This window comes from Lupinus angustifolius, chromosome LG12, assembly GCF_001865875.1.
Source record: "Lupinus angustifolius cultivar Tanjil chromosome LG12, LupAngTanjil_v1.0, whole genome shotgun sequence".
Lineage (NCBI taxonomy): Eukaryota > Viridiplantae > Streptophyta > Magnoliopsida > Fabales > Fabaceae > Lupinus > Lupinus angustifolius.
In genome coordinates, this window is record NC_032020.1 from 2191563 (window position 1) to 2205254 (window position 13692).

The 13692-nt window shown below is 32.5% G+C and overlaps 1 protein-coding gene across 1 annotated transcript; it reads right to left on the minus strand.

Moving 5' to 3' along the window:
- LOC109362669 (uncharacterized aarF domain-containing protein kinase At1g79600, chloroplastic-like) lies at window positions 2355-8536 on the minus strand. Its single transcript, XM_019608630.1, has 8 exons — window positions 8121-8536; window positions 7788-8015; window positions 7203-7538; window positions 6350-6905; window positions 5953-6139; window positions 5477-5843; window positions 2551-2701; window positions 2355-2400 (listed from the first exon to the last, which is right to left on the minus strand). The coding sequence occupies exons 1-7, from the start codon at window positions 8478-8480 to the stop codon at window positions 2582-2584; spliced, it is 2154 nt and encodes a 717-aa protein (XP_019464175.1). The 5' UTR covers window positions 8481-8536; the 3' UTR covers window positions 2355-2400; window positions 2551-2581.

Consider the following 13692-nt stretch of genomic DNA (forward strand, 5'->3'; position numbering starts at 1 on the left):
ATTCATCCTCCACACAATGCAATCCTATTGGAAGTAGAAATATTTGAGCTTAACTCTCTTAATCGAAATATTTTCCATCCGCCAAGAAACTTCTAGTTAAAATCTTACTCAATTATAATTAGTTGAAAAAATATATTTAAATTAAAAATATAATTATTAAATATTTTTCTAGTAAATCATACTTGATTATATATAAAATGACATAAATTATGGATAAAAGATATTTATAATTGATTCCTATTAATAAATGATATATCCTAGTGAAATAAGTGTGACACATGCAAATGATATGATTTTAAAGTTTTTTCTTTCATTCTCTTTTAAAATTCAACTAGCAAATAAACCTTTAGAAAGATCAGATTCAGAACCACACATCACAAAACAAAAAATGGACCCTCAGAGAACAATAAAAACTTACGGTCAATATTGCAAAAGTTGAGCACGACATCAAACCGGATAAATCGTCTAACCGGACCCATAATTTTTCATATATAATTAATAATCATCTGTAAATATATAATTATATATAAATACAAATTATATATAAATAATAATTAAGTATAATTATTTTCAAATAATATATCTCCACTTTTTGAATCAGAGCAAAACAAAATAATAGGGAAGTATTCCATTTTTTTAATTTTAACTGAAATGGTTAACTTTTCAAATTATTTATGTTTAATCGGGTTTAAGACCATCGTAAAAAATTTCACTAGTTCAAAGTGATCTAATCACTCATTCGGTTCAGACCACAAACACAATCGTTTTTATATCTGGTCTGAGGTCGGACCATTCATACTATCTAATCTGGTTCAGTTCTCACAGTATTGCTTCCAATTGTTTATTTTAAATGAATGGCATACATTTGTTTATTTTTTACTTTCACTTATGTATATGAATTTTTATCTATCTCTATTTTATAAAAATGAAAAAACAAAAAAAAATCTAGCCTTATGTATCCATTACACGAAGCAATTTAGGAACATTCATATTATAGTGAGGCTAGTTTTTTTCATTGGGAGGGTTCATTCATGTGTAAGACTCGAATTTAAGTGCTTAAAGAAAAACAAGCATTTATCATTGCAAAAACTCATGATAAATATTTAAAATTTAATGGTCTTATTTCTTAAGATGAGTATTTAGTGTCCCACTCATAAGTTATGAACTGGGACTCTAAGATCAAGTAATCTCCTATTTGTTGGATTTCTCACTTTGTTTATGATCAACACATGTAAATTTCGCTTAGTTTGAATTTTTCACTTCGTTTATCAAATTAAATAAAAGCATATTTTAATCGATTACCTTTTCTTATATATACAACCCAAAAACGCATCAAAGTGTGGAAAGGTCATTTTTAAAAGGAAAATAAAGTTGAAAATAAAATAAAATGAGGGAATCTTATTCTAGAAGTAAGTTAAAAAATCTAATGCACTCTTAATCATTCATCTAGGAAAATTAAATGCTTTGAATTAGTGAATATATTTGTACCATTAAATTTTAATACAATGAATGATTAAAATATGAAGTGAATTTTAAATTTTTAAAACTTCCTTACTAGTAAGTTGATCCCCTCAGAAATAAAATTAGATGATGGGAAATAGCAATGGATGGCATGAGTAGCACCATCATTGATAGCAAAACCTATATAAAGTTAGACTTAATATGCTTAGAAAATGCTATCCATGAATATATGTAATAAGGTTGCTATATCCTTATTGCAATTGTTACAGACAAACAAGTATAACGAGATTTATTCAACGATTGCATTAGTGTGCAAAATTTGTATGAAACCCACAAACTTAATTATATAATTAACTTAATATTTTCAAGTTGGAATTAAACCAAATGTTAATAAAATATAAAAAAAATATGTAAAGAAAACCCGTGTGCTCTATTTGTGTTCATAAATCTTTTGCTTGACTGTATGACAAGAAAACCTCATGACATGATCTTCTCATTGTCCTCATATGGGGAAGTAAAGAAAAATATAAACTTTGCTGCACAAGTGTTCCCTCCGAATATCATGGAGAGTTTAAAATCTATGCACTGACGGTGTAAAGTTTTTTACACTGTCAGCACATCGTCTACTATTCATACGTAGTAACAGTGTATCCGTATTAAACTCTGGTTAAAGTCCCTATCTTTAAACAGATGCATAAGCAATGGCAAGAAGTGAAAGGACGATGACATCAATTTCTATTATTATATTATGATCTCATGTGATAATGAGGATGCATCATTAATGATGATGAGTAATAATAATATATACAATTTTTTTTTACCAAATTAAAGAATCCAAAACAAAGAAGAGAATCAAACAATTTTGGTAAGAATCAACTTCTTACTTTTTTTTCATGTTGTATTAGGAATGTAACTCCTACCTTCCTTGTCCATATTAACCTGTAAGAAAAATGAAGAAAGACAAAATATTAGCAGAAGAAAGAACAGTCACTGCATACTATGATGATAAAACCAGTACTAAGATCCTAAAAAACTTCAGAACCAAGAAAGTTTTTCAAACTTTAAAGGAAATATGAATTATATGCATGCCTTATCTAGCCTTTATAGTGATAAAAAATATCTATGCAGAAGTTGGTGTTGGAACGCGAAGTAGTTGCTGAAGAAATCGTGCTGCAAGACGTTGTGTGACACCACCCACAATTCGTCCCCCAAGTCTGCGTGCCTCAGGTTGCTGAAGGACCTGTTCATATTTAAAGATTAGTTTCTGTATAATTGCAAGTAAAAGCTAATTTGAATTAAAAGTTTCAATATGGCCAAGAAAAAAAGTTCCAACCCAATTAAAGTTAGTACTTCAAATAAATCAATACAGTAACACAAATTTCAAATTTTGACTTTTTTATTGTTTTTGTGTATATTAAGGGTGTCCCCTAGCTGATACCTAAAGACTAATAATCCGTTTAGAGGCATAGAGATTAGTGAAGTGTGTTTTGCCTCTTCCAACAAAAGATTTATCATGTTCCCTTTAAAAGGGTGGCCCAAATGTAAGAGGCTCCAATCTAGTGGATTCTGAGGAGGGTAAATGTATTGGTCTTATCCTCGCAAGCAAGAAAACTGTATTCAGGATTTGAACTCATTACTTCCAAGTCATAAGACAAACAACCTTACTTTTGCGCTGAGGCTCACCCTCTTTTCCCATGTTCTCCATTATCCACCAAATATACATGCTCCCTCTAAGTGGGCAAAGATTTTATTAGACTAAATGGGTCTAACTTGTGAAAATAGTTCTGCTATCTTTTCTTAATATCTTCATCATTTACCAAGACTTTTCCAACTTCAACTTTAATGCATTTACTTGGTCCAAGTCTCTTGTCTTTCTTTCCCTATCCTTAAGCTTGTAGACATTTCTTTCCCTCCGTTGATATGTTGAGATTTGCATAACCCATCATACACTTTATTTTTAGCTTCAGGCACCGCTTTCTCAGTCTGTCTTAGCTACATCGTACTTTTTCCAACTTTCAGTATTTTTATAATAATGACCATGATTTATTACATTTTGTTTTCATCTTAACTTTGTGTAGGACACTTTGGTCCAACCACCACATCCTTTGTTGTATACGCACCAATGATATTAAAGGTGTCTTCCTTTGTTCCAAACTTTAGGGCTATAATCTTATCTCATATTCTCTTAACATCCACCACATCCTTCTTTCATTCCTTATCTACATTTATACTTATCCCATTTCTCGAACTTGTCTTACTAGTGTACATGGCTTAAAACATGAAGCGTATGATTCCCTTGCCTTCCCCAATCTACTTAATTTCTTTAAGCACATAAAATTAATCATCCTCCTAATCGTTGTGTCAATTGTTTCCATTGATTTACATATAAGAGCACCTATATTCCATGCTTTGGTTCGTTCCTAGACTGGTGAACTAGCTTCTTTTCTCCACACTCGTTCACGCAAGTATGGAAACCCTTGCTTATTTCTCATTACATCTAAATGGTGATGCATTGGCCCTTGCTATTTTGGTGATGCATTGGCCCTTGCTATTTTGACGTTGTACTCAGGCGATACAACGTTTTGCTTATGGGCAACGACCTACCCGTAATATTTTCACTTTGCTAATCCATAGCATAGAGATTCAACAGTTTTATGTTAGTTGTCTACTGCCTAACATGATTTCACCTTTTATCCAGACTTAGGATCAATTATAAATAACTAGGGCTGGAAACGAGCCGAACCGAGTCAAATCAGAGCTCAACTCGGTTCAGCTCGATAAGGATTGGCTATGTTCAAAACTCGACTAAAGTTCGATACGAGTTGCTTTTTTAGCTCGAATTCGGTTCGGTTAAAGTTCGTGAACTGTTCGGTTCAGTTCGAATGGTTCATTTGGACAACTCAAATAATTAATTAAATTTTGAAAAATACTTGAAAAGGTTTTATATATATAAATGTAATCTTTTTTATATATATAATAACAATATAAAAAATAATGTATGAGTCATAATAAACATAAAAATTACTTTATATGTATATATATATATATATATATATATAAATCTATCGAGCTAGCTCATGAAACTAACGAGTCGAACTATATTCAACTCAAGTTCGGCTTGTTTATTTAACGAGCTCAATTTCCAGCTCAAGTTCAGCTAACTTAGTTCATGAACCAAGTTTATCGAGCTAAATAATGAATCGAGTTTCGAACCAATATCGAGTTGGTTCGGTTCATTGTCAGCCCCTATGAATAACATCCAGCATATGTAGACAAGTTTTCAGTCGTAACCATCCCTATTCTTAAAAAATGTACCTTATGTTGTTCACCTTTCTAGTTTCTACTAATCTTATTTCCATTTATAATTTATAAATGTGCCAAGGATTTCAATTTTGTCATAACCTTCTTTTCATTGGCGTTGTGTCTTTCAGGACCTTGCCATAAGCAAGAAGGTTGGAGTTTCTAGGGAACAAGAAGGGTTGTACTATATCTTCCGTATCACCGAATGCATGAAGATGGTTGGTCCAAGTACGAAGTTCCTAATTTCAAGTACTAAGTTTGCTGCTTCTAACATCTGACGGCAGCACAAGCATTTTGGGCACCCTCCTTTTACTAAGACAATGCTTTCCGCTTTACTTTTCGAATACTGTGTTGATTAATTGGTTCATTTCATTGTAATGCTAATGAGTTAGCTTCACGGTGAAGTTAGGCCTATAACATATCTTAGTTTCCCTCTCTGGGAAGCTATAATGCTCCATAACCTTACTGCCTATAAATTTATTATAGAATGATATTTACAAAATTCTCTAATGAAAGAATATCAAATTAACAAGAAAAGCCAATTTTGGACTTTCACAGCATTCATTCAAGTTTATTCTACATGTTCTTATACTTCCAACATGTGAAGTAATTTTTAAGTAACACAACACATATTAGCAACATAAAAGAAGACAAACATGCAGAAAAAAAAACAGTTTTTCAGAAATACAATACTAGGGAAAATGCTAGATCTTACCTGTAGTATTGGTAGCAGTATAGCAGGATCAAAATCATTGGAGGATTGCAGAAGTCTCCATACTCTAAGCACTTGATCTCTAACCTCTATCATGCTTTGCATTTCGGTTTCTGGCACCTCAAGTGGTCCATTTGCATTGCCATTGAAGACAAGGGTTCTCAAAAATTCAGGAACATACTGATATGTTTGAGAAATTGTGCTAAGAGTAAAAGCTTCAGATACACGAACGGCCTCTCTGATGACTAGATTCCTCAGATCATCGCCATCTGGACTCAATAATACCTTGAGGACAGGTTGTAAAGCCTCGTCAGCAGAGAAATCCCGGTCCTGTCTCCCCTGAACTAGCAGGTTTTCAAGTCTATTCCATCTGCACTGGACCAGATCAATGAATATTCAAGTGCACTTACTATAAATTGTTCGACATAACCGAAATCAACCAATAAAGATTTGATTTAAGATAGCAGCAGACTTCAAACCTGAACTTCCCATCCTTGAAAAGCAACTCGATAAGAGCATCTCTTAGATATGGATTTGGGTCTGTTAAGAGTCTTTTAGCAAAATATGGGTAGGAAGCAGCAAGCACCTTAAAATTGGGATCAGCGTAGAGTGCTAGGCCTTCTAAAACAGTGAGAGACCTCAATATCAATGCATAGTATGCAGGGACTGACGACAGAGAGAGAGAGAAACAGAAAAACAAAAGCCAACCGATTAGATTTTGCAGGAAAGTTAGGAATAAACAGTAAAGTTAAGTATAGTACACAAGTACATGTGTAATATTGAAAATGGAAGTTATGGAAAAAATAATAAATTGTTTAATTTCTATCAGTAACAGGTTGATGACAAGTCATTGAAAAGCATATAGCATTATCTCACCATTAAATGGATATTGATACAAAACATTTCCCAAACCATCTACCAGTGTCTTGAAGTTAAGCTCGCTCACAGTATAATTAAGTGCATCATCAAAGAAATTACGAAGTGCGGGTACAATTGGAGTTACATCAACATCAGTAGACAAGAAATCAAGAGCATAGTAGTCACGAGCCATAGCCTCATAGTCCCGGTTAACCAAGTGAACAACATGGCCGATTATGGCAAACCTTGCTTCTTCTGGAGTTTCACTCATCATCCCAAAATCAAGAAAAGCAAGTTTTCCCTCAGGTGTTGCCAAAAGATTCCCAGGATGAGGATCTGCATGGAAATATCCGTACTCAAGTAACTGTCTTAGGCTGCACTGTATGCCAGTGTTCACCAGGTCCAAGACTTTTAATCCTTGTTTCTCAATTGCTTCTTGCTCGTTAAGTTTGACTCCCTCAACCCACTCCATCGTTAGTACTTTACCACTTGTATACTCCCAAAAAATATCAGGGACAAAGATATCTTCCTTGTCAGCATACAATTTTTTGAACCTCCTAGCATTTTGTCCCTCCTGCATGAACCTGTCAAAATTAAAATTCAATCTAAAAAATAAATCTTATACAACTTACAAATACGTAGATTTATCTGTTAACATATAAGGCACACGTTTCCCTGGGGAAGATTCGATTATTAATGAAGAAGGATACAATCACTAGATGCTATCCTTTTGACTGGCACATTAGGCACAGGGTCGAATCGTCGCACATTTTTTTTTTCTTAAAAGAAAAATCAAGATGCTTAAACTAGTAATAGATGCATGCTTGGCTACAACTCAAATACAAATTTTGGCATTTACAGAAGAACTAACCTGCACATAGTTGAGCTCTTGAAAAACCCTACGCGCAAATTCATCAATAAGTGCAATAACATCAGTGGTGATTGTGTCCACATATTTATTTATGAGAAACCCTAGACCTCTAACCAAGTAAAAGTCCAATCCTATAGCTTCTTCAATTCCGGGGCGTTGCACCTTGACAGCCACAAGTTTCCCAGAGTACTTCAACTGAGCTTTATAAACTTGACCCAAACTAGCTGCTGCTACGGCCGATGGAGTTATAGAAGAATAAATAGAGTCAAGAGATTGTCCTAATTCCTTCTCAATGCATGCAAAGGCCTCCTCATCCGGAAATGTTGGCAAACCATCCTGGTAAAACACAGAAATGACCAAGACAACCTAAGTATTCATTTCCTTCATATACATCTTCATACTCCCTGGAACATGCCTTACATGACAGAATAACCTTAAGTTCTAATGCAATTAAATAATTAAGAAAATAGCGATTTCCAGAGTCTGAGGATGTTAAACGTATGCAGTCTTACCCCGCAAGCGGAGAGGCTATTTCCAGAACATTGCAATTATATAAAAAAAGAGTTCAATGGAAGAATCCAATACCTGTAGTTCAGATAGCTCCTCCAGAAATTCTGGTGGACAGATATCAGGCCTGGTGGACAATCCCTGACCCAATTTCACAAAAGTTGGTCCTAACCGAGTGAATATGTTCCTAAGCTCAACTGCACGGATTCTTCTATTCTGATAAAGCACTCCATTCCTCTGGTCCAAGAATAGCTTCAACCCAAATGAAGCAAACTCACTCACAATCTGAAGGGTCCTTCCCACCAACTAATAATCAAAATCCAAAAAAGGGGTCAAATCAATTCACAAAAAACAACCATACCCACAAAAATATAAACAAAAAGACTCAAACTTTGGAAGAAAAAGAAGGACCTTGAAGGGTTGAGACCCATATTTGGATGCAACAAGTTGAGGGCTATAGACAGTAGCATTAACAGCACGAGCCATGGCTTTGGTCTCAGCTTTAAGGTCATCAGCACGATCCCCTGGAAGTGCAAGAACCTTGACAGACCCATTTCTGGGTGCAGAGGTAGTAGTAGTTGGTGGTGGTGGCGGTGGTTTTGCTTCCACCAAAGCAGCACGTGGTTTTGGATTCAGCCATGTGAAGGTGGTTCTTCTGGTTTTGGTTTTGAATGAAGGGTTGGGCTTTGAAATTGGAATGGAACCACGATTCCATGAAGAAGAAGAACACGCGCTGGAAGAAGATATCATAGCTGCTACCCCTGTAGCCATGGCTGGTTTGATTGGTTTCCTTGGACCGATTATAAATTTTTTGGGATAATTGGAAATATGACCAATTGAAAAATAAATAATATATACGTTGAATTAAGTATAGCATATATTAATTTAGTGGTGTAAGATCGTTACAACAAAGGAAGGACTTAATCTTATGAGCGATATTTATTGAGAGGAAAATCATATATACTAAATTGTGATTAGTTTCTTATACATAGGTGGAGAGATATCTTTGGCACACCCAAAAAAAATATTGAATTTAGTGTCTGAAAGATTTTTTGGACGAGGATCACCAATCTCATAATTTTTCTGTCCTCATGTTTCGAACGAATCAAAATTCATAAAATAATATTAAAATATTAATTTCTATTTTTATAACTTTTGTTTTTAAATAAATGAAATTTTCTCATTAGTTTGATATACCAAATGAGACATGAATAGATACATAGATCTCCATCCATATTTTTTCAGATTTCAGAATTTGACACGAATCAAAATTGAAGCCTAGATCTTGCGGGAATGGAAAGATCTTCTAGACATGTTATTGTCATTGATGTTATTGTTTCATTTTTATTTTTATTTGAGAAAAAATGTTTTAAAAGATGGCGTGTGGATAGGATGGGGTAAGACCAGTTTGGATATTGTTTACTCGTCTATATAGTTACACCTATTTATAGATATAAATGGCTAGTATGTATTTATGGATATTCACTTTTAATTATTTATATAATATTTTATAACAATTAGTATAAAAATATTTTATTAATAATACATGTGTGTGACTATTCTTAATGACAAAACATCAACCTCATCGGTAAATAAACAAGGAAGAGAATTTACCGAGTATTGAGATGAAAGTTCTGGATGAAAATAAAATTCACTTGTCCGGGTTCAAGAGATGATGCAAGCTCGGCAAGAAGATTTCACAAAAAGATGATAATGAAATATGAGGAGGAAGATCCCCTATTTATAGGAGAGGGCCTGGACCCAAACCTCCCCAAAGCTCAACCCCAGGGACACATCCAACTGTACAAAATCACTTGAGAATGATCCAACGGTGACTCGAAAGCCAAAGCAGGAAATCTGAAATGAACAGACACGTCAGTTGGACACTAGAGGCCTCTAGGTGAAACGTTGCTAACCTTTCACATGTCAAGCAAGGACAGATAGCCATCATGACCTACCCCTACACCTAGAAGCTATCCGAGCCCACTAAATCGGAATGTCCCGAGTCTACCAGCCCACCCCACTTTCGGTCGCCCTGATAGACTGGGAACAACTGTTCCACCCCGGATAAATCTGAGTTTTTCTAAGATCGTCCTGGGCACATATCCCAAATTGAGCATCCTTCGTTCACCCGCCAGGGGCGGGCCAAACGCACTGCAAGTGCCATAAATGCATCTGACTCACCATTAATGTCTCTGACTCATCATTAATGCACCCCTGACCTGCCATTAATGCGCCACTGGCTCGCCATTAATGCGAGCTGAGATTCCACTTGCTATGCCGCTTGCAAATTTCACATGCCCCCGACAGATCAACAATTGTAGACGTGCAGAGCAGTTAAGGACGCTCGGACATACTCTCGTTGTACCCACCAAGTACTAACTAATGGTCAGACGCCACGTCAGCCGCTCCAAACTCTATAAATAGGAGACTCCCACGCTAGAAGTAGAATTAATATTCTTTCCTTCATTTATTGCTTACATTCATTAATGCTCTAACTTCTCTCTTATTTACTCACATTCTCTCTCTAAAAACCACATACTAACTTGATTGTCAGAGAACCTTTTCAAGTACCTCCCTCAGCTGGTCCAGACAGCACTATAATCAAGACTCCTAGTCACTTCTACTCAACTGGGCATTCGATATCAACCACACCCGACCAACATAAAAGAACAAGTGGTAAAAGATCAACCAACAAATCTCATTTCGAAGCTTAGAGCGTAAAGATCTTTGGTAGTGAAAGAATAATTTAAAATTTTAGAAACTTAAAGGTTTGGTAGTGAAATAATATTTACTTTGATAGAAGTTGAATACTTATACTATTTGATAAATTGAAATTTCTTCTAAGAAGAATAGAGACCGAATATTGCTATTAAGAGTAAACCATAATAAAATGCTTCTGTTATTTTATGTGTCGCTTATCTTTTTATTGCTTTCATTTATAATATTTGTGAGGATTTGACCTTATTATAAGTTAATATTTTGAAGTCAATTAATTCTTGTATTCATTTTATACTTGCTTGTAAAAGTTTTTTAATAATGAAATATTTTATAAAAAGTAAACAAAAATAATGCATATATTCATTCTCAACGCTTATCTTAATCCACACCACATGTCTCATGTTCACGAGTAGCTACGTTTTCATTTAATATAAAGATGACAAAAGAAAAAAATAGTTAATATATTTTACTATCCTAAATTAACCTACACAAAACTTCAAAAAATGGGACTGAAAGAGTCTACGTATTCAGAAAATCTCTTGAACTTATCTTTCTAATATTAATGTATTCCTTTTATATTCGTTAACTTGTGCACTAAACGTGTTAACAATACTTTTACTAATAACAAAAATTTAATGATCGTAATGACTTACAACTCTTCAAATTAAAAAAGGTGTGAGATTGAGAGATAAGTGAAAGAAAATAAAGTTGAAGCATCAGATATTGGAGTATTTTTAAAATTAGAATAAACTGTATAGTATGGTGCTTTGGTTTTGCTATCTTTTTTATTGTCATTAAAAAATTATAAAAATAGAATTAACTTTAAGTTACAACATATTTTCAATTTTTTAGAGTGTTATGAGAATCAGACCAGACTAGAAGGTCTGACCGCTGACCGGATTTGAAAACAATTTTGGTTTATTGTCTTAACCAAATGAGGATTGAACCGCTTTGAACCACGAAAATTTCGGTCATACCGTGTTAAACCCGGTTCAATCGCATTGACTCGGGAAGAAAACCAGATAGTTGAATTAAAAAATAAAAAAACCGAACACTACTCAAATATTTTATTTTACTCTAGTCCAAAAATTGAATATATGTTATTTTAATATAATTATACATAATTATTAATGATATAAAACTCTAGATTTATACATAATTATATATTTGTAGAAAAAATTATTAATTATGTATAAAATCAGTCGATCAGATCGGACGGTTTAATTGTTTAAACTAGTTAAACCTAATACAGTACCTCTTCCGGTTTGACGTTTCGACTCAGATTTTTTTTGAACTTTGAACTAAGATATTTTTTTTAAGAGAGTTTATATATTATGCAAGTAAATTGAGGTGAATTATATCATGTTCTTTAGAGTTTCATAAGCATGAATCTCAATTCATCATCCTATTTAATAATATAAATTGATGATGCACATTATTAAAAGAGGAATCCCTTCATCAACCTCTAAAAGATTGATTACTAATTAAAAAGGTATATGAGAGATTAATATTTATATATTATTAGATTAAATATTTATATATTTGGTATGTTATTCATTGTTCATTTAATTTGTATTATTTTATATAAAAGATAATAATAATTAATATATAAACAATATGAATAGTCAATGTGAAAGTGCAAAAAAAATATTTATACTATTAATACATACATATTAGTAGTAAAATGTGACGTGATAATATTTCCCTTGAAGAATTTTGGAGACAGGTGTCAAATTAAGTTTTGAAGAAATTGAATGAAGATCTAGATTTTATTTATAATTTTTTGGCCTTAACGTTTTCTTTACATTAATGAGAGACGTGTACAATTGTGGCCGTGATGTTGCCAAGGCTCAACATCGACGACCTCTAATAATAATTGATTAAAAATAAACTTCAATAATTTATCATTAGGATATTATAACAAATGGTTTCAAATAATTTCTTTAAAGTGTGTTTATTTGTTAAAAAATTATATTCGTTTTTATTTAGTTTAAATTATTTTATAATTTATTTTAAATTTACAAACAAGTTTATTCTTAAATCACACATGGATATTCCTAAGCAAGATTTTAGATTGTTACTTTGTTCCGATAATAAAAATGATCAAACGAATGTTATTAGGGTTTTGTTAACCTACTCTTACGACAATATTTCAAGCAATCTAAAATGTAAAGTGCATCTTAACAAATTTAAAAGTATAACTTTTAATATTAAACATATCAACTTTTAAGATAAACTTTATATTCTGGTTGAAGCTTTTAATTGTATTTTTTTAGCGTGGGACTAATTTCATTTTATTCTTTATGTTTTAGTCATTAAAATTAGTGTAATAGAACTTCACAAGTTATATACATTATAAGATAATGAGTTCATATATTATTTAAAGCAAGATGCAATTTGCCTTCTATTTGGTTGGTGCTAACATTTTGTGGGAAATAAAATCAAGGGTCTCAAATTATAAAACAATTAATTATGTGAAATTTTAGCGGAATAAAAAGGTCTATAAATTTAAAATTGCAAGAAAATTTTGACAATATTTCTCCTAAGATAGGAATTTTTCCAAACAACAAAGAAATAAATAGGTCAATGTGGGGTGAAATAAAAGAAATAAAAATGTCAAACTATAAATTTTAAATTTTGCCAAATTTTCTTCCTAAAATAGGGAATTCCCAAAAAGTACTCTTTTAGTATTTATGAGTCCACAACAATATAGTCAACAAACAAGAAACTTCATGTTACATTAGTTTAATGAGTTTTATATACTGTTAATTCATAATTTATTATTTATATTTAATTATATTTAACTATTAAAAACAAATTCAAATAAATAATAAATAATATAGTAATTTATAATAAAATTATATTAATAATATATAGACATTACGTTCAAATATAAAATGTACAAAGCCATTATAATGTTTACATGAAACCATCTCAAAAATAGATCTAATAACAAAATTGGTAAGAAAAAGTGGCCAGAGCCTATCTTTTTAGAGCGAGGAGACGCGATGTGAGTCACCACTTAAAGAGCATCAAAGAAATAATATTATAACAAATTATAAGTGAAACAGTGCAATCTCAGATATAAATAGGAGCACTCAATTGAAGTAATTTTATATTTAGGGCGAGGCCCTAAAAATTCTGGGACTTAGGCCCTTAATTTTCATGTTTTTCAGTTTTAGATTAATGAGAGTTTGTCATTAAATAAAAAATAATATTTAATTTTAATTTAATTTTATAAAAGTAATTTATTAATATTCAC

What these genes read in the sequence shown, in the direction of transcription:
- LOC109362669 (XM_019608630.1), bottom strand. Translation starts at nt 8,480, where the DNA reads ATGGCTACAGGGGTAGCAGCTATGATATCTTCTTCCAGCGCGTGTTCT. An exon ending in AGGAGCTATCTGAACTACAG is followed by an intron (nt 7,539 to 7,787) that starts GTATTGGATTCT and finishes GTGTTTTACCAG; the next exon opens with GATGGTTTGCCAACATTTCC. An exon ending in TACTGCTACCAATACTACAG is followed by an intron (nt 2,702 to 5,476) that starts GTAAGATCTAGC and finishes AAATATGAACAG; the next exon opens with GTCCTTCAGCAACCTGAGGC.